General features: G+C 40.7%; 1 protein-coding gene across 6 annotated transcripts in view; it reads left to right on the top strand.

Annotated features, from left to right (window-relative positions):
* Positions 1-22,033, top strand: part of ASAP2 (ArfGAP with SH3 domain, ankyrin repeat and PH domain 2) — a 2,005,955-nt gene that overhangs the window by 702,903 nt on the left and 1,281,019 nt on the right. For all 6 annotated transcript variants that reach the window (XM_044079125.1, XM_044079114.1, XM_044079099.1 and 3 more), the window contains exon 4: positions 16,157-16,231. In XM_044079125.1, the coding sequence (XP_043935060.1) occupies positions 16,157-16,231 (75 nt within the window). The remainder of the gene's footprint in view (positions 1-16,156; positions 16,232-22,033) is intronic.

Raw genomic sequence — 22,033 nt, 5'->3', positions numbered from 1 at the left:
CGATCTTTGTTAACAATAGGTTATGAAAATAGAATATCATTTTTACAATTGATTTTTTACATGCAAAGTGTATATGTATATATTTATATATATTTTTTGATTGCCAAATGGACTAAGGATGATATATTTCTAGCCATGTAGTATATTGTCTTGGATAAAATCACAGACTTAACAATCTACTTAATAATCTGGTTAAGTAAGAGGTACCATATCATTATAAATTTTATTTAAAGTACATAAGGGTTATATTATTATGACAGCTACTAAGTAGGGCAGGACCAGCTCGAATGTCGCACTGATGGGGGAAGGGATGTGAATTTAACATGTGTACCAATAACACTTTGTTTTACAGCACAATAAACCTCTCCCTTGCCTGATTAAAAAAAAAAATATATATATATATATATATATATATATATATATATATATATATGTGTATATAAAAGCTTGTGAAGAAATTGTTACTTTATTTTTGTTTTACAACACAAATCCTTGGAACCAAAGGCAAAAAGAGCAACAACACCACAAGCTCACGACCAAAGATATCACCAGGAACCGGATAGTTTGTAAAAAACTCTACTTTAATTAAATGTAAATCCACAAGTAAAATGCTCACGAAAATTATTAAAAAACACAAAATTCAGTCAAGCGCTTTCGCCCGGGCTCTCCCAGGCTTTATCAAGACAATGTCATGCTCAATGTGCATTCAGTTTATAACTTCATCACTCCTATAATCAATTATACAATTAATTATTTACAGCAATCTCATTAATACATGGTCTCCTGTTATTTAAAGGTACAGAATTATTATTGACAACAATAGCAGAAGCAGAAAATACAGCAGCAGCAGCAAAACAATCTGTAAAGAACTTCTTAAATATTTTTTGTCATCCTTGCATTTTATAGCATTTCATAGCATTTTAAGGGTCCCACTTATATCTAACTAAAAACTATTTATAAAAATTCTTGTTAAAATTCTATTTTATTAAATACAATGAATACTAATATTAGATCATATAAATATAAATATTTTTATGTATTAAATGTTCAGCTTTAAAAACTGCTAAATATTAATTAATCATAATGAATTTATAACTCACATTGTTAAACATAATGATCAAATGATTCATTGTATTTAATAAAATAGAATTTTAACAAGAATTTTTATAAATAGTTTTTAGTTAGATATAAGTGGGACCCTTAAAATGCTATGAAATGCTATAAAATGCAAGGATGACAAAAAATATTTAAGAAGTTCTTTACAGATTGTTTTGCTGCTGCTGCTGTATTTTCTGCTTCTGCTATTGTTGTCAATAATAATTCTGTACCTTTAAATAACAGGAGACCATGTATTAATGAGATTGCTGTAAATAATTAATTGTATAATTGATTATAGGAGTGATGAAGTTATAAATTGAATGCACATTGAGCATGACATTGTCTTGATAAAGCCTGGGAGAGCCCGGGCGAAAGCGCTTGACTGAATTTTGTGTTTTTTAATAATTTTCGTGAGCATTTTACTTGTGGATTTACATTTAATTAAAGTAGAGTTTTTTACAAACTATCCGGTTCCTGGTGATATCTTATTTTTGTTTTACTTGGATCGCTTGCCTTTGTACTTAATAAAGGATTTTCGACTGGAAACAGACTGCCTGGCTTGCTTGGATTACTTTCGAATACTTAGTAATTCTGTACAGTTATATACTTTTTATTGACTTAAGATGAGTTTAAATTTGCTACTTCTACTACTTTTGTCTGATCTGATTAATATACAGTGATTAACTAGAGATATATGGACTAAAAATCTTCCACACAGAGAAGTTTCTTATACTGTTTTGTTTTTGGACCCACACTTGTTTAGTGGATTGTTTTGAAACTTCAGGGAATACTACGGAGATTATTTGTTTTTTTTTTTTTTTTTCTGTTCTCTCTTCCCAATCCTTTCTAACCTCCTCTGATTATTATAGTTATCATGCAGTATTTTATATGCTCTACTGATTATTCCTTTTTCATACAGCTTCTTTTCTAGATTCTTTTAAAAACTCTACTGGTGCTGGTCTTTCTTTTAGACCCCCCTATTTCTTTCGCTATGCCTATAGTCTGATATCAATCCTTGATAGGGAAAGCATTCTCTAACCTGCAGTCCAAATACATTCTTGGTGTCTTTCCATTCTGTCATCTTTCCCTCTGTAGTTATTTGCTCCCAATACCTTAGTTCCTTTGCTAGTTTTCTCCAATAAATTCCAGCCCCCTCCTACCTATTGTCTGTATCCCTAATTGCAGTCATCCCTTTGGCAGAATCTCCTTGCTCCATTCCCTTATTGGCTTAGTTATTAGGATATTTCTGCTACTTTATAAATATAATATTCTGTATGATTATTGTCATTCTCCTTAAAAGCTTATATCCAAAAAATCCCAGTCTCTCCTTGTTTCTTGAGCTTCCCCGTTTCTACATCATCCCTTTCCACTTTGAATTTTAGTTTTCTGCTTGTGCTGTGTATAGAAGCCTAAACTGTGTAGCTTTGAAATACCCCTACAAATCGGGAAATCCCAATCTACCCTGTTCTACTGGAAGAATCAGCTTATCCCACTTGACTCTTGCCATCTTCTCCTCCCAGATAAAGTCTTTCAGCTATTTACTAATTGCTATCCATAACTTCTCCACTAGTTGATTAAAATATGCCTGATTTGTGTATAAGACTAATGGGACTAAAAAGATTTTAACTGCTTGTATCTTACTATCGATGTCCATATAACAAAGCTTCCATTTTCTCAGTTTTTGTATGATCTTTTGTTTAGTCTCTTCCCACATATCCTTAGCTGCGACATCAGAATAATTTTTAAGCCATACTCCTAAATAAACAAAGAAAACGACAGTAATCCACAGAATAAATGCTCGATCAGAAAAATAAAATAGATTCAGTCCAACAAACAACTGATTGAGCGACCAAGGCAGCATACACACTCTTACTTTAAAACATTTATTAACATACTGGAGGTAAGCGCTTTCACATAAAAATGCTTCTTCAGACCTGAATCAGCTGTTTGTTGGACATACTGCTAAATACTTCATTTTATCATGTCACCGTAAATATGAATATTGCTGAACCAATTCATATGTGAGTACATAATTTACCGCTTTTGTCTTTGTTTTAGCTTCATTAATTTTGTATCTCAAAAAGATTTGAAACTGTCTCAGAATGTTCCATAATGCTGTAATGTCTCTTTCTGGTTTTGTCAGGTATAAAATAATCTTTCTTTTTCTTCTTTCGGCTTTTTCCCGGTTAGAGGTCGCCACAGCGGATCACCTGTCTGCTCATGATTGGCAGTGGAGTTTTACGATGTCGAGTTGCCAGCCCGGCGCCTAACCTTCCACAGAAGGCACACACACGCACACACTCACACCTAGGGCCAATTTAGAGTGTCCAATCCACCTACAGCATGCCTTTGGGATGTGGGAGGAAACCGGAGCACCCGGAGGAAACCCATGTGACCACAGGGAGGACATGCAGACTCCACACAGAAGGCACCCCAGCTGAGAATCGAACAGGAGAACCTCTTGCTGTGAAGCAGCAACGCTAACCGCTGCACCACCGCAGCCACCCGTATCATCTGCAAACAGAGCCAGCTTTTCTTGCCTACTGTACCAATTATGGCTTTGAATTTCTGAGTCCCTTATTTTCTTTGCAATGGTTCTAAATATAATGCAAATAACAAGAGGAAAGAGGACACCCTGCCTAACATGATAGTGTAATCCACAGGGAATTCTTAAAGTCCACCAACTTGACGCACTCTTGGAAAATATTTTTCCAGTTACCTCTTTCTTATCTACCACACCTCCAACATTTTGCTGTCTACCTATGGAAAAAAATATCTGGAGTCTGCTTGGAGTATAAAAATATCTGTATAAACATTTCCATCTAAAAATCCTAACTCTTCTAGATTTTATTGCATATTTGGGAGACAGACATATATCCCCCATTGTTTCTTTGTCAATTGCTTAGCCAGTCTCTCTTCCCAGTCCTTTCTAACCTTCTGTGACTGATGTATTGAGCAATATTTTATTTGCTCTACTAATTATTCCTTTTAAAACAGCAGCTTCTGTTCTAGATTGTGCTAAAAACTTTACCAGTACTAGTCTTTCATTTAGGACCCCCCAATTTCTCGGATTCTAGTTTTGACCTCCTCATTCAGACCTGCTTTCTCCTTAACTGACCCTCCAAGATACTTGAATCTGTTAACCTGTTCATCAATTTTCCATTCTGTCTCAGTTCTCACCTTCTTTTGATTTCCCATTTGCTGCCATTACAACTGGCTTATCTGTATTCATTTTCATACCATGTGACTTCAGTTTTGCATTCCATTCCATTATCCTTTGCTGAAGCGTCTGCTCAGAGTTATGTCATGAGTATAATGTCATATCATCTGCATACAATGCCTTTTTGATCTGACCCTCCAACTTGTTCGCAGATGTATTCATCACCAGCATTAACAGCAGTGGGCTCAGACCTGAACCTTGATGCACTTTCACTCTGACTGGGAACTCCTCTGTGTGTCTGAACACTGTTGATACTTCAGTTATTGGGTCCTTGTATATAATCTGCACTAATTTTATGAAGGATTCTGGGACTTCAAACCACTGCACTGTATAAATCAAATTTGTGAGTTATGTTTGGGTTGCATGGCTAGGCTTAAAAGAGTCTTAGTAGTCATTAGCCTTGGGACCATACCATATTGTTCTCCAAGTCTAGGAACATCCAGTTAGACTCTTTTCTCATCTCTAGCTTCTTTTCAACTAGATGTGTCACTGCAAACACAGGGTTAGTTGTACTGCATCCTGATCTGAATTTGAACGACTTATCTCCCATCATTTTTCTACTACTCTGTGTATTTATTTATCAGTCACCCTCTCCAGAACTTCCAGGCAGTGTGACAAGAGTTTGATACCTTTGTACTGCTGATAGTTGTGGACGTCCCCTTTGTTTTTCTACACTGGCACTATCTTCAGTCATCTGGGATACACCTTTGTCTCCATACTGCTATTAGTAGCCTCAGGAGCCATTTCTCCCTTAACTCACCCAATATCTTGATTATATCTGCCATGATCTCATTTTCCTTAGTGCTGTTCTTCCTTCTTCTAAGGTGGGCTCCTCCTCTTTTCTCATCATAAGATGTCTGGAAAAGTACAGGTTCTGTTAGTTTTTTTTTCATTCAGAAGCTGCTTGAAATATTCCTTCCATCTGCTTTTGGTATCTTGCAGACTGGTGAGCAGGTTGTGGCTAGCTTCCCTTATGAAGTGTGTAGGACTGTCTTCAGGCTGTCTTCATCATATTTCTCTCTTAATTTTGCATCCTGATAGTTTTTTTTGTGCCATGTGCTGAATCACTTTCTGGAAGCTGCTAAAGTGCCTCAGATGACTTGTTCTTTGCTATTGCAGCTCTTCTTTTAGCTTCTTTGTTAGCCAGCCAGTATTCCTTGCTAGCCTGCTCTGTCTTTTCTATTTCCCACGTTTTCTTGCACCCCTCCTTTTTCTTTTGGTGACTTCCTGCACTTCTGTATTCCACAACCAGCTTTCCATACCTGCCTTAGCCACATATCAATTTTGTACTCCTTGTGCATGCTGTTTTGAGGCGCTGCCATTCTTCTTCAGCTCCACTCGTTTTTTCTTCTTCCTGAGGTGCTAGATCCCTGAGTGGTTCCTTGAACTCCTGTGATTTCTCTCCAGTCAACTTTGGGTCTTCATCCTAGTTTTTCTTGAACTTAGAGCTTTATCATACCACTGCTTGACTGTGGCAACCAGTAGTATGCTGCAGGCTGATTGTTTCAATGGAAATGATTTTGCAGTCACTGATTCTGCCCCAGTGCATTTTCTTTGCTAGAAAGAAGTCTACCTGAGTTGCTTGTTGGCCACTTTTATATGTGGTCTTGTGACTGTCTTTCTTACTGAACCATGTTTTGTCCACCTTTAAGCTATTTGCCAGACAGTAGTCTTGGATGGCCTCTCCTTTATTCCTACTGCCCCACAGTAGCCTTCTAATTTACAGCCTTCTGCACTTGTCTTAGTCATTTGTTAATTTAATTGCATTTATTTAATATTGCTACACACTCGTTTGCTAGCCTGCACTGCATCTGAATTGTATTTACTGTTGTTTTAGCTGCTTTTCTGTAAAAAAAAAAAAAAAAAAAAAATTATAAGCTTGTTTCCTGTCTTTCCTGTAACTAGTCTAGTCCAGATACAGACTTGCTGTATCCAGGACTGTTGTTAAGCTTCTGAGCCCTCCAGTGTTGGAGGGAAGCCTTCTATCTTATCAGTGAGAGTGGTAAGCACTAGGTAGCCTATCTACCACAAGAGGAGTGGGTTTTAGCTTAGAAATAGTAGTTTATTGGCCGTTTGGGCAGTTTTCCATCTATTTCAACTTTCTGGTTTAAAAGCCCGCATTTGCGTTTGTTCCCCGCCTTTCCTGTAACTAGTCTAGTCCAGTCCAGGTACAGATTTGCTGTATCCAGGACTCTTTGTAAGCTTCTGAGCCCCCAAAGCCTTTCTGTGTCAGAAGGAAGCCTTCTAGCTTATCAGTGGGAGTGGTAAGTACTAGGTAGCCTATCTACCACAAGAGTAGTGGTTTTTGGCCCAGAAATTGTAGTTTATTGACCATTTGCGCAGTTTTTCCATCTCTTTCAACTTTCTGGTTTAAAAGCCCATATTTGGGCTTGTTTCCTGCTTTTCCTATAACTAGTCTAGTCCAGATGAAGATTTGCTGTATCCAGGAATGTTGGTAAGCTTCTGAGCCCCCCAAGCCTTTCTGTGTTGGAGGGAACCCTTCTAGCTTATCAGTGGAAGTGGTAAGCACTAGGTAGCATAGCTACCACAAGATGAGTGGTTTCTGGCACAGAAATTGTAGTTTATTGGTTGTTTGGGCAGTTTTTCCATCTCTTTCAACTTTCTGGTTTAAAAGCCCACGTTTGTGTTTGTTCCCCACCTTTCCTGTAATTAGTCTAGTCCAGGTACACATTTGCTGTATCCAGGACTGTTTGTAAGTTTCTGAACCCCCCAAGCCTTTATGTGTTGGAGGGAAGCCTTCTAGCTTATCAGTGGGAGTAGTAAGCACTAGGTAGCCTATCTACCACAAGAGGAGTGGTTTCTGGCTCAGGAATTGTAGTTTATTGGCCATTTGGGCAGTTTTTCCATCTCTTTCAACTTTCTGGTTTAAAAGACTGCGTTTGGGCTTGTTTCCCTCCTTTCCTGTAAGTAGCCTAGTCCAGGTACAGATTTGCTGTATCCAGGACTGTGTGTAAGCTTCTGAGCCCCCATGCTTTTCTGTGTTGGAGGGAATCCTTCTAGCTTGCCAGTGGGAGTGGTAAGTAATAAGTGGCCTATCTATCAGAAGAGGAGTGGTTCCTGGCCCAGAAATTGTAACTTATTGGCTGTTTGGGCAGTTTTTTCCATCTCTTTCAACTTTCTGGTTTAAAAGCCTGCATTTGCGCTTGTTTCCCACCTTTCCTGTAACAAGTTTAGTCCAGATACAGAGTTGCTGTATCCAGGACTGTTGGTAAGCTTCTGAGCCCCCTCCCAAGCCTTTCTGTGTTGGAGGGAAGCCCTTCTAGCTTATCAGTGGGAGTGGTAAGCACTAGGTAGTCTAGCTACTACAAGAGGAGTGGTTTTTGGTCCAGAAATTGTAGTTTATTGGCCGTTTGGGCAGTTTTTCCATATCTTTCAACTTTCTGGTTTAAAAGCCCACGTTTGTGCTTGTTGCCCACCTTTCCTGTAACTAGTCTAGTCCAGGTAAAGATTTGCTGTATCCAGGACTGTTTGTAAGCTTCTGAGCCCCCCAAGCCTTTCTGTGTTGGAGGGAAGCCTTGTAGCTTGTCAGTGGGAGTGGTAAGTACTAGGTAGCCTATCTACCACAAGAGGAGTGTTTTTTGGCCCAGAAATTGTAGTTTATTGACCATTTGGGCAGTTTCTCCATCTCTTTCAACTTTCTGGTTTAAAAGCCCACATCTGCGCTTGCTTCCCACCTTTCCTGTAACTAATCTAGTCCAAATACAGATTTGCTGTATCCAGGACTTTTTGTAAGCTTCTGAGCAGTGCCAAAGTCTGTTCTTCAATTTTTCGTAGATCTGTTAGTTCTTTCCTCTCCTGCACTTTTACTAGCTTGTTAGCTTAGCACTTTACCAGACTTCTTGTAGAAATTATTGTAGTACAAAAAACACTCCTCTTGTGGTAGATACTTTTCCGAAGTACAAGCAAACACAGGAGGGTTATGGCTGACAAAGTTTGCAGATGACTGCAAACTGGGCGCCATAGTAGAAAACACATCTGACACAGATATCCTTCAGAAGGGTCTCACAGAAACGGATAACTGGTGCCAGAGCCACGGCCTAAAGTTAAATGCCAAAAAATGCATAGTCATACCCTTCGGGAAAAACAAGGTTACCCCTAGCTACCAAATAGGTGGCAATCCACTGAGCACAGAAGAAGTTATCAGGGACCTGGGGACCCAGGTTGATAGTAGTCTGTCATTCGACACCCATGTAGCTAAAGTAGTTAGGAAGACCTTCTACATTGCCCACCTTATCATGAAGGGATTCTCATCTAGATCAAGGGAGGTCATAGTCTCCTTTACTCATCACTCATCAGACCAATGATTGAGTACAATGCCCCATTCGGAATGTATCTGACCCGACACTTGCAGCAGCTGGAGAGGCCACAAAGTTCCTCACCAAAAGGATAAAGGGTCTCAAAAATCTGTCCTATGCTGCCCGACTGAAAGAACTCCAGCTCTATTCAGTCGCACGCTTGCTCAGAGGTGACCTTTGCCTAACATACAAGGCCATGTCAAACCCAGATTTGATGAATATGCTTCACCTTAAAAATCTAGATCCATCAGAGCCACAAGGGCGGAGACTTAAACCTTGACACGGCTATTAATAGGACGTGCTGGAGGGATAGATTCATCACCCAAAGACTCCCTATGCTGTGGAACAAAATCCCGGTACATGTGAGGCAGAGCACCTCGCTGGCCTTGTTCAAGAGAAATCTTGACCAATGGATGGGAGATCGCAGATATACCCCAGGGATTACCTCAGTGTCACTGCTCGACAGAGACACAGCAAAATAATGGGTATAGTTCCCCATACTAAAGGGGTGGCGTAAGCCACAAAACGATGGGCTAGGCTTGTAAATGCCCTCGGGCAGATAGCCTAGTATGAACCTATGAACCTATGAACCTATAAAAGTGCTACCAGCACTAAATGTTCTACAAGGAAACAGCTCCAGTATTATTATTAATGCCCACCCCTCCAGGCATGTCTAAAGGTCAGTTCCCTGTGCTTTCCCCTATTAACCTGGTGAACTTGGGCATCCTGAGGCTATGTAGCAACTGCCTCATGTACACTGACAACCCTCTCCTCTTACCCCCCAACACTCAAACTTGTGAGAGATGCACTTGTATATCCAAACTGGAAGCAACGCACTCTTCAGCCAAGACCGGAATAATTGGTCAAGAGGAGAAGGTCAACACTTGCCCCACACCACATGGAACACATAGCCCTCCAGATCACACACCAGCATTGCCTTCACATAAAAACACAAAGCACACACCCACCTTCGCGAAGGCTCTCAATAAAAATCTAACCAAACAGCAGTGACCTCCAAGGCAGAATTGCACTCGACCACCACAAACCAACACTAATCACGAGACACATAACTCTGCTAAACAGTGTGCCACTCAACCAAAGCCCCTGAGGCAAAACAGCATGCCCAACACACTAGTCATAGGTGACTCGATAGTGAGGCACACTGATGTCCCACTCACTAGGTTCAATAAGGAGAAAGTAGCAGTCAGCTGCCTGTCAGGCGCCAGGATCCGCCATATAACGCACGCACTCATGTCCCTCAAAAACAGGTACAAATATGACTCTGTCATTGTACATGTGGATGTGAATGACCTGAGACGTACCTCCCTGGACTACATGAAAAGAGACATGGAGGAGCTCTCGGATTATGTAGCCCAGGTGGTATGACCCTAGCCCTGAGCAGCATCCTACCATCACCCAGAATGATACCACAGTACAAGCAGAAAATGATTGATTTCAACAATTGGCTAAGTTTCTGGTGTCATTCTAAGGGGATCCAGTATCTGTCTGCCTGGAGTGACATAATTGACAGACCTTGATGCTTTGCCAGATATGGCCTGCATCTGTCACCCCTGGGGTTCCGGATACTGCCCAAGGCTCTTGCCACCCCTATAGTGCCTTTTTTAGGCAGTGTTCTAAAGACCAAATTACCACTGTAACAGCTACAAACAAATGCAATTTGAGGGTCATGCTGCTCAACGCTAGAAGTCTAAATCTCAAAATGCACTCACTCAAAGTCCTCCTTAAAATGGAGAACATTGACATTTGTGCTGCAACAGAGACCTGGTTCAAGGCAGCAGAAAGCACCCCTGCACTACCAGGCTACAACTCATTCCACACCTTTCAGCCCCAGAACTTGGACTGAAGCTCCAAAGACGGTGGTGTTTCCATATTCATAAAGGATGCGCAAACCTCCAGACTAGTAGCCCAGCATAACGCATCTGAGATACTTCAGGTGCAGCTAACATTGGGTAAGACAGTGATTCCGGTCGTAGCCCGCTATAGGTCCCCAATCATGTCCCAAGATTCACACTCCACATTCCTAAGCACCCTGGAGAATATTAAGGTCCAACCTAACACTCCCATACTAGGCGACTTCAACTACTCCTCCATTAACTGGGAAAACTGCCCATGTACCAATACACTTGCCCAACGCTTTCTGGAATTCATTAATTCCAATGCCCTGGACCAACTCGTTCTTACCCCCACTAGAGGTAGCAACATCCTTGACCTGGTCATTACTAACATGGACGACTATTGCTCTACACCAATAGTCAACTCCTCCCTGGTTAGATCCAATTACAAGCTAATCACCTTGGAAATCCACATCCCTCCCACCCCCCCACCCCACCCCAACAAAGGTAACCACCATGAAAAACTTCTCCAAAGCTAACTTTGGGCTCCTAAAAACAGAGGTGGCTAACTTCACGGCGCCCATGCAAATGGAGAATATTTGCATGACCGCCATATTATACACCAATGTACTGTACGAACATGTACACACATGCATGGATCTCACCATACCCAATAGAACTAAGATGCTCTCCTCAAAAAAAAGGAAGCCAATCTGGTGGTCCCCTGCCATAAACAAACTCTACAACAGAAGAAGGAAACTGATCCGGAATAAGGTGAAGTCCCAAGACTACAAAAACTCCCTTATCAGCCTCAGCAAAGAGTTGATATCCCTCATCAAATCCTCTAAAGCTAGCTATGAAAACAGAATTGCAGCAGATAGTAAATACAACAACAAGGCCTTCTATAGTTATGTAAAGAATCTCCATGGCAATACCCAGATTTGCTCTGAGCTACTGCACAATGGTATCTCCTATACATAGCCAACAGATATTGCAAATATACTGGCAAACAGATTCAGTGCTAACTTTACCCCTCCCCCCCCAAGGACCAATCACAATACCAGTAGATTGCCAGGCACCCAGTTTTACTGCTGCACAGGTTTAAACAGCACTGTCCAAGGCCAAGAACACATCTTCTATGGGACCTGACAGTATCCCTGGCTGTGTTCTACATGAACTACAGAGTGAACTGGCACCTCACCTGTGTGCCCTGTTCAGTCACAGCCTCACCTCAGGCTTTGTCCCTACCGAATGGCGCACTGCTACAGTCATCCCTCTCCAGAAAGGAGGAGAGACTACATACCCCAGGAACTATCGCCCCATTAGCCTGACGAGTCTGATATGCAAAGCTATGAACCGCATCATCATGGACCTAATAAACAAGGATATAGGGAATCTCCAAACTCTGGATCCCACACAGTTTGGTTTTATGAAGGGTAGATCATGCCTGCTCAACTTGGTTGACTTCTTTGAGTCAGTCACCAGAGCTGTGGATGAAGGTAAGGTGTTTCATACAGCCTACCTTGATCTGGCCAATGCCTTTGATACCATTCCCCACTCAGGAATCATAGAAAAGCTTACTAAGCTAGGCATCAACCCCTATATCACTAGGTGGGTTGCAAACTGGCCCACAGATAGAACCCACAGTGTGAAAGTAGCTGACCAGTCACGAGTGGAGTCCCACAGGGTTCTGTCCTGGGTCCTCTCCTGTTTGGTATCTACTTCTCTGAAGTCCAGGCCAACACGAATGGACTCTGGCTGAGAAAGTTCGCAGGTGATTGCAAGTTGGAAGCTATTATTATCTCCCCAAGTGATGCTGACATCCTACAGAAAGACCTCAATGAGACCAACGACTGGTGTCAGAACCATGGCCTTAAGCTCAATGCCAAAACATGTCTTCATCCCCTTTGGGAAAAACCTGTTTCCCTTTACCACATTGATGGTAGTCCACTGAACACAGAAGGCGTTATAGCAGATCTGGAAACACAGGTTGACAGCAACCTGTCTTTTGACCACCACATTGCCACTGTAGTCAGAAAGTCCTTCTATGTGGCACATCTCATTACTAAGGGTTTTGCATCCAGAAAGAAAGAGGTCATTGTCTCCCTCTACTCTTACCTCATTAGACCAGTCATTGAGTACAATGCCCCATTTGGCATGTACCTCATTAGACACCTCCAACAACTGGAGAGGCCGCAAAAGTACCTCACAAAGAGGATCCTAGGCCTTAAACACTTGTCCTATATGGATAGACTCAAAAAACTCTAACTATTCTCTATCTCATATCGCCTACTTAGAGTCGATCTCTGCTTGACTTACAAAGCCATGTCTGACCCAGCTCTGTTAGTAATGCTACATCTAAAGGAATCCCAATCCCTCCGCACCACACGCTCCAGAGACCTCAACCTCATTACCACAATCAACAGAACATGCTGGAGGGACAGGTTCATAATACAGAGACTGTCCATGCTATTGAATAGACTTCCCATACATGTCAAACAGAGCACCTCACTGGCCTTCTTCAAGAGAAATCTTGATGAGTGGATGTGAAATAGAAAATTCACCTCGGGGATCACTCCAGTGGCTCTACTTGACAGAGGCACTAGGAACTAAGGTTGGGTGGCACAATGCCAGGGTAATCTTATGGGCCAGGCTTGTAAAGGCTCCAGGGCAATTAGCCTAGTACACACGTATGAACCTATGTGAGCCTAGGCAGTCCTCATATCCAGTTCTGTCTGTCCCGATATGTGCATTTAAGTCACCCATTATTGACACCAATTCATGTTGGCCTGATTTGTGTAGTAGGTCCTGAAACTGCTGTCTGAATGCACTCTTTCTCTCACTATCAAAACTCTGCTGTGGGATGTAGGCTGAGATTATGAGTAGTGTCCTATCCCTACACTGGAGTCTGATTGCCATGAGTCTGTCAATAGTTCTAATGAATTCTCTCACTTCTTTTGAAGCCTCTCCCTCACTACATTTCCCTTACCTTTTCTAGTCTGTCCTCCCCTGAACAGTGGACTCTGGTACCCAAGCCACATGCACTGTACATCAGTTACATTAACTCGTCTGCTCTCTATGCCTCATTCAGCACTGCAGATAAAGAGGTGTCCCTCATTAAACATTTGCCTAACATCAGATGGGAACCATCCTCTGTTAATTTCCTTGCCTGTAATTCATCATTTCCTTGTTCATCTCTTCTTCTCTTCCAAACTCCTCTTAAAGTTGATTTTTTTTCCTTCTTTAGTATCCCTGTATGTCTGCAGTTCATCTCTTACATTGGTGCCTTTTACCACCACTCTTTGTTCTGTTTTATGTATTTCCCCATAAATTCTAGAAAGGGTACTTACTGTCCCTTGAAGACTCTGTGTGTCACCACCACCAGAATAACTTTTTTATTTCTTCGTTGTTCAGCTCAGAATTTTGTTCTATTATTTTCCTTTCATCCCCTGCAGGTACTTACATTTATGCCATTCTGCCATTATTTTATTAGATTCAGCTCTTTAAATTTCTGGTTCTGAATGCTCCGTTTCATCCCTTCTCATGCTCTCTTCCTGCACTTCCCAAGGTATCCTCACTTTAGGACTCCAGTTTCCTTTCTAGCTGTACTTTTCCTTTTTCTGACCTCTCTTGTGCTGCCCATTTTTTGCCATCATGTCCTCTTTCCCACCTTATTACATGTATCCTCTTTATTTTTTTTAGTACCATTGTGTTCCTTCAACTTTTCATTCCCCCTTTTTCCTCATCAGTCCCCTGTGAGTGGCCATCTTGTGATGCTTATGATTTCTTTTCCTTATCAGTCCACATCATTCAGTAAGTGTACAAATTTCGATATGCCTGTCTCTTTAATGCTACCCTTACCACATTACTCAAGATTAGATCTGATCTGAGGAAGAAGTCAAGACTGATGTGAATGAAATGGGTAGGATATTTATCTTTTAAAATGTAGAGGAGAAATTTGGTGTTGAAACTTTGTTTATAAAATGGGTATAGTGCCTTGGTTAACAGTTAATATTGTGTTGCAAACTAGTAAAACAAATCTGAACTTTCTGTACATTACATTAACAATCTTTCATTTGATAATGAGATCTTACCTGAAAATTTACATAGGATGGAACAGAATCTGAAACACTTCACTCATCAAACCACTGTTATAAAAAGACCAGTGACCAGTGTGTGATAAAGAAACAAAGGCCATTCAAGCCATTTCAATGCAGAGATTTTGGCAATGGGTTTATATTTAAAAACGTACAGATTAGCGTAAGTATTTTCTTTAAAAAGGAGAACAATTACTTGGAAGCAAAACATTTTGCATTCATTTTTCAGCTGGGTTGATTTCAGATCATCCAGATTTGATTCCCCCAACATGTTCTTAACTTTCTGATGTAGTAGTCAGCATCTCCTTCTCCTGTACCAGCTGCAATGCATCCATCTGACCTCCATGGTCCTCATGCCCCCCCCCCACCACCACCACCAGCACCACCAAGAACTGCAAAAAATTATTTGTTGATGAAAACAGCATTGTATAATTTGCATTGTGATTCATACTACCTACTTATGACTTAAATGGGTATATACAAGGCTGTTTGTGGTGGGTTTTTTGTAAGTAATGTTCAAAGTTCAATTTTAGTGCCGAGGAGGTATTGTAGTATCATTTGGGTATGGCTGAGGGATGATACCTGTAGAGTTGTGCTTCATGCAGTAGGTAGTGCAGAAATATGGGACTAGCAATCCTGAAGTTTTTATTTCTCTGACTTTATGGTGTGAAATCAAATACAGCTTTAGTATTCACCCTTTCTGCGGTTAGTACGATACAGATACCTTGGAGACAGAAAGGCAAATGTCTCAAGTTTCAGATTTTGGTGTTCTGTCGCATTAGTAGGGGCTTTTCATAAAGTATTCGCTGCAGGTTTCTAGTTTGTGGTATAGCTGAATTTTGCTGGTGTATGCCGACTTTGAATTTGTGCTGGTATTGAATTTTATTAAGTAGTTAGGCTGCAGTCTGCAGTGTAATTTCTGCTGCGCCAGATATCCAGCAGTTAGGTGAGTTAACGTCAGATGGCATTTAAACAGTACAGTGTGACAGTGGTCTGTGTTATTGTATAGTAACATCAGTCTTAGTATTAGGTCTTATCATAAGCTGCAGTGTTTTGACATCCTAGGAGTTATGGTGTTTCATATTACTTTTAAATGTTGACACATTATTATTATTGTTATAATTATTATAGCTACAATATTTCCTGTCACTTATCTAGACCCACAGATGCCAGTGTTATCATCAGTAGGACTAGATAAGCTTCAGGAAAATAGTGTCATCAGCGTGTTGTCAATCAGGTCTTTTGAATCTGATTAGCCATTTTGTAGCAAGGCTGAATCCCTAGGATACAGTAAAAATAGTGAATCAAATGAGTAATAGTTTGATTTCCGCTGCAGGAAAAACAATCGTGTGATGTGTTTATTTTATCTATGGCTGGCTTGCAAAACTGCTTTGTGTATTTCTCCTTTATTTCTTTGAGTCAGTTTTGTAGCATTTTGTGCTATCGTTAGCATTTCTTAATTAGAGGTGCAGTTAATAAAAATAAGATGTACTGCTAGCTGAATTTGCCACTCTGAAATAATTGCTGAGTGGTTAGAATGTCCTTCATTTAAAATTGATTTTATTCTTTCAGATCCAGAACATGAACAACATTATCACTTTTCCACTGGATAGTTTGCTGAAGGGAGATCTGAAAGGCATAAAAGGGGTACGTCATTAAAAATATTACTACCAAAATATTTCGTAGTATAATGCTATTCCACTACACATGCTTATGGTTTGATTATTGTTTCAATATAAAATTAGTGGTCTGAAGACAAATTATGTATGTGCAAAACATCACACTGTATTTGAATTGCTAATAGTTTTTTTTTTTTAATTAGCATGTTTACAAAACAATTAATGTATTCCACTTAGGCTTATTCTCTTTAAGTCTAATGCTGAGTTTGAAATGTTATTTGTATTCAGGCAGGGTAAATGTAACATCACAGCCAACTAACTTCATCATCTGTTCTTTTCCTAATCCAATTAAAGCAGGACTGATTTCCCATTGGAAATATCTTCCTGTTGCCGGTTCTTCTTTTGACATGTGTTTGTTAAAAGCTAGATTAAAACAGTTGTGTGGTCACACAGATTATATTGCTTCCCTGTGGTGGTAGTACTTTTAACACTATGTTCTCAGAGTTGCTCTACCTAATTGTTTGAAAGACATCTGACACAGAAAAAAATATTACCTCTGTATTTGTTTGAGATAGTTGTAAAAATTGTGCTAGATATTGATAATAGTCTCCAAGCAGGAGCATGTTGTGTGCATTCTTTTACTATTGGTTAACTGATTAAGGTCTGCTGAGCACAAGTAGAAAAGTGTAACCTAGGAACATTTACCTGAGTTGTTCCTTGTAGCTGTTCCCAGTTTTGCAGCAGGCACTTGACACTGCTCACGTTATTTGCTGCCTCTCTCATAAAATTAGTAATTTTCAGCCAAACCGTATAGCATTTAGAGGTCCAGACCTCATTGTTTTTTCAGAAAATGCATTGTAATGCAAGTCCTTTTATTCTTCAACCTTCAAAGCAAATTAAATTAATATTTAAAAATTGTCCATGATTTCAAGCCTCTATCACTAATGTTTGGCCTTCTCCCTGATTCTTGAGCTATGAGACTGACAGCCATGATATTTTAAGTGGCTTTCTAATTTGCAGAGCACAACTAAGATCCTAAGGGGATATAAATCAGGACAGCAGACTGAATGTCATTAACACTTTATAACTGGGTCTTTCAGGTCAAATGCCTCCTTCATTTGATATGTGATTATGTATTGCATGCATTCCTGTAAGCATACTGTTTCAAAGTAAGCTGGTATGTTTTCTCTTTGATGTTCTTCATAACTGTATTTTATATAACTCCATGTGATGCTCATATCAGCAAATAGCGTTGTTTCTGAATGAAACGCATGTATGGCCTTAATTTGAGTAAAGAGCTGTTATGTAGCTTTCACTGTATATCATTGTCTAGCACACAGTTTTTGATTTTTTCTTGTAGTTTGCATTGTGACGTCTCTAAAAGATGCACTAGGGTGGAACTGCAGTGGTGTGACTGGAATATGCTGGACGGTTTCACTTATAGAAACTGTAGTGCACTTAGTGAAAAGTTTGTGACCTTTGTCTGGAAAATAGAAGTACGTCTACATAATGTAGGTATATTGTGAAAAGGCAAATAAGCAGAACATCAAGTAACTAAATGTCTGTCTCGCTGTTGGCACAGAGAATTAAGATGTTAATCAGCTGCTTCCTGTGGTCCATTCTTCAGCCCCTGTGCGATTTAGCAAGTCACTTAATTAGAAATTGCTCTTGAGCTTAGTCTGAAAAAGGACAGTGGAAATCAGAGCTCTACCCCGGTTAGCAAATGCAAACAAAAAAATAAGTAAAAACCTTTTACACGATTCTCATTTTACCTGTATGTCACTTCAGCACAAATGATAAAAGGCTATGAGTGTGAATAAGCCTCATAATATAGTGCCTGAAAACCCTGAGTAAAATTGTCTAGTTGGCTCTTAGTATATAAACAAGTTAACATTTAGAGGGCAGCCACCTAATTAAATTAATTATGAACCTTGTGAGGATTAACAGAGTCAAGAGTGCAAGTTCAGAGGAAGGCCCCATGTAAAACTTACAGAATTAAGGGGAGATAGAGCAACAAGATGTATTCAGTAAGTATACTCTGGATTAAAGGATTCAGAAACTCGTGAGTAAAAGTGACAGAATCACAAGTCCCCAGAAGAAAGAAATTTTAGTGGGGGGCAGACAGCAGGATTCAAGACTGAGAAAGCCTCTGTAAGGATTACAGGACTCCATCCTGGTTTCTACATTCACAGGCCATTAAAGATTACAGGCCTCTACCTTTATTTCAAGATTCACAGGTCATTAAAGATTACTTGCCTACATCCTGATTTCTGGATTCATGGGCCAGTAAAGATTACAGGCCCCCATCCTGATTTCTAGAGTCACGGCTGTTAAAGATTACAGGCCTCTATCATGGTTTCTAGATTCAGGGGCCATTTAGGATTGTTAGAATGGGTTTGTCAGGAATGCATCAGTCATGGCACTTAGCAGAGTTAAAAGACTGATGTCATTCACAGCTTATTTCATCTTATCAGAAGACTCACCTCTTGAATTGTTGCCTCACCGTCACATACTTGAATTTGTCTAGTAGCCCAACAGTTTTAATGCATTTTCCATGAGCGGGGATTTTAGCTTTGTTGATCTGCGCCCTCTGACCTGTTTACGAATGTAGTTCATCATCATTATGAACAGCAGTGAACTCGGAGCTAAACCCCGGTGCACAGCTACTCCCACTGGGAATGCCTGTCTGAGACAGAACACTGTTTTTATTTGAGTCATTGGGTCTGTGTACATAGCCTACACTAACTCTACCAATGTTTATGGAACTTTGAACCACTGTAGGACTGCCCAAATCAGCTTTCTTGGATCTTGACAAATGCTTTCTCCAAGTCTAGGAATGCCCGATTGAACTCTTTCCTCATCTGTAGCTTCTTCTCAACTGTCTGTGTCACTGCAAACAGTGGGTCAGTTCTGCTGCATCCTGATCTGAATCCAAACTACTCATTACCCATCTTACTTTGTACTACTCGACATATCCATTTATCAATCGCTCTTTCCAGAACTTTCATGCAGTGTGACAGGGGTTTGATACCTCTGTACTGCCCACAGTTGTGAATATCCTCTCTGTTCTTGAACACTGGCACTTGTATGCTTATTCTCCAGTCATCTTAGTTATGCCTTTGTCTCCACACTGCTGTGAGTACCCTCAGGAGCCATTTCTTCCCCATCTCACCCTGCATCTTTATCATATCTGCTGTGACCTCATCGGAGCCTGCTGCTTTCCCTGACTTCATTTCCCTTAGTGCTGCTCTTACTTTTTCTATGGTGTGCTCCTTCTGTTCTCTCACTGTAGGCTGTGTCTGGGGCAGTACAGCTTCTGTCTTTTTTTTCAGAAGCTGCTGGAAGCAATCCTTCCATCTGCATTTAATGCTCTGTGGACTAGTGACATATATTGTGAAGCGTGCCTGACTGTTTTCTTTATCTTTCTGCCTTTGCCTTGCAACCTGATATAGTTTCTGTGTACCATCTACTGACTTACTTTTCAGAAGCTGGTGGAGTGACTCTGATGCCTTGTTCTTTGCTATTGCAACTGCTGCCCTAACTTTTTTGTTATCAAACTAGCATTCCTTCCTAGTCTGGCCCATATTTTCTACCCCCTCTTTTCCTGCACTCCTCCTTTCTTCTGAGACTTCCTGGACTTCTGCATTCCACTACCAGCTTTCCTTATGTACATTATTTCCTTACCTGGCACAGCAGCATATCTGTTATGTAGTCCTCATACATGCAGTTTTGAGGCACTGCCATTCTTCTTCAACTCCACATATTTCCTCTTCTTCTTGAGGTGCTAGAGCTCTGAGTAATTCCTTGAACTGTTGTGCTTCCTTTCCATTCAACTTCCACATCTTCAGCATGGTCTCTGTTGACTTGAGAGCCTTCTCAGACCACTTCTTGCACCTGATTGTGGCAACCAGTAGTTTATGCTGTTGGCCAACTGTTCCAGTGGTGATGACCTTGCAATTGCTGATTATATCCTAGTGACATTTCCTTACTAGGAAGAAGTCTACCTGAGTTGCATGTTGGCCATACTTGTATGTGATCTTGTGACTGTCTCTCTTTCTGACCCACGTGTTGGCTATTATCAAGCCATTTGCCTAACAGAAGTCTTTAATAGCCTCTTCTTCTTTATTCCTGTTGCCCCACTCATGTGGACCCAGGCAGTCCTCATATCCCATTCTTTCTGTTGTGATATGTGCATTCAAGCCACCATTTATTAACACCAATTCATGTTGTCCTGATTTATCTAGTAGGTCCTGAGACTGCTGTCTGAATGCACTCTTTTAGTCACTATCACTGAGATTATGAATACTGCCCTATTATTAGGCTGGAGTCTGGTAGTCATGAATCTGCCACTAATTCTGATGACATCCTTCACTGTCTCATGAGCCCTCTCCCCTCATCAAAATTCTCACACCTTTTCTAGCCTGTTCTCCTCCTGAGCAATAGTCTCAGGATCTCAAACCAAATGGCTTTGCTGCACTCCCCTTCCATCTTGTCTCCTGGTTACATAGGATATCCATCCTCCGCTTTAACATGATGTCACCCACTTCCAAGATGTGTTGCATCAGTGAGCCTACATTAAGTGTAGCAATTCTTAGTTCATGCTTGGCAGGTTGATTGATTCTACATCTGCTTTCACTCAACAGAACTATCCCAGGTGACCCACGCTGGGCAACTTTACTAACCAGCCAGTTGCTTATTGACCCAGGATTGCTGGGTTTTTTGATGGACACACACTGGTCATTAGGTGCACATATACCACTCCCACCACTGGCATGGGTCTGTGGAGTAGGCTGGGTCCTCAACCCTCTTATCACTGGCAATTGCCCATGCCCATTTGGTAATCTTAGTCAGCACAACTGAATAAATTACAGCTGTATATTACACCATTGAGGGGCTAGCCCTGCCACAGCACGTAGTCTGTAATCTGTGTTTTCTAATCTTGAGGATACTGTGAACCACAGTAGATACCTAAAGTAGTTGGTCTGTGTAACTCTTCCCCCCTATAAGGCACCATGTAGAGTCTGTGCTGCTGCCCACAGATCCATTCTTTTTTGGTGAGTTTGAGATGGAAACACAAAGCATGTTTTTTAGAGGTGGAAGGAACCCCACAGAGACAAAGGAAGAACATGCAAATTCCAAACAGCCATTGGCCGCAGGTCAGGATCAAACCCTGTACATGGGAGGCTTAAGACATTAACCAGTATGCCAAATGGGCATTTGAGATATCTGTAAAGAACCAAGCAATTCAGTAAGATTGATCAGGTGTTTGACTCTGTTATGAGGGCTAGACCGTGTTTCCCTTGGGTTAAACAGTTATAGATGTTGTCTAAGTCATTTGCCCATTGTATTTCCTGCTGTTTTGACAAGTTCAGAAAGCATATAAACAATAGCTTTGAGCCGATGAGGTATATTGATTCTATCTGGAGTAAGAGTTTGGTCATAAGAGCAGATCAGACTCGAGACACGTCATTCTAATAGGTAAAATACAAAACTATCTTCTATACTGAAAAGTGATGTAGGCTTTTTTATCAGACAAGCTAGAGCTGGTGTTATAGGTAGGTAGGTAGGTACTAGGCTATCTGCCCGAAGGTATTTATAAGCCTAGCCAGAATGTATTGGCTTTCGCCACCCCCTTAGATTAGTTCCCTGTGCCTCTGTCCAGCAGAGCCACTGAATTGATCCCCGAGATAAACTTTCTGTTTCCCATCCACTCGTCAAGATTTCTTTTGAAGAGTGTTAGCGAGGTGCTCTGCCTAATGTAGATTGGGATCTTGTTCCAAAGCATGGGAAGTCTCTGGGACAGGAATCTATCCCTCCTGATTAAGAAGTG

The sequence above is a fragment of the Protopterus annectens genome, chromosome 1.part1 (assembly GCF_019279795.1).
Source record: "Protopterus annectens isolate FY-2018-M chromosome 1.part1, PAN1.0, whole genome shotgun sequence".
Taxonomy (NCBI): domain Eukaryota; kingdom Metazoa; phylum Chordata; order Ceratodontiformes; family Protopteridae; genus Protopterus; species Protopterus annectens.
Note: the sequence above shows the minus strand (reverse complement) of the source record. Positions and strands in the feature narration are given on the sequence as shown.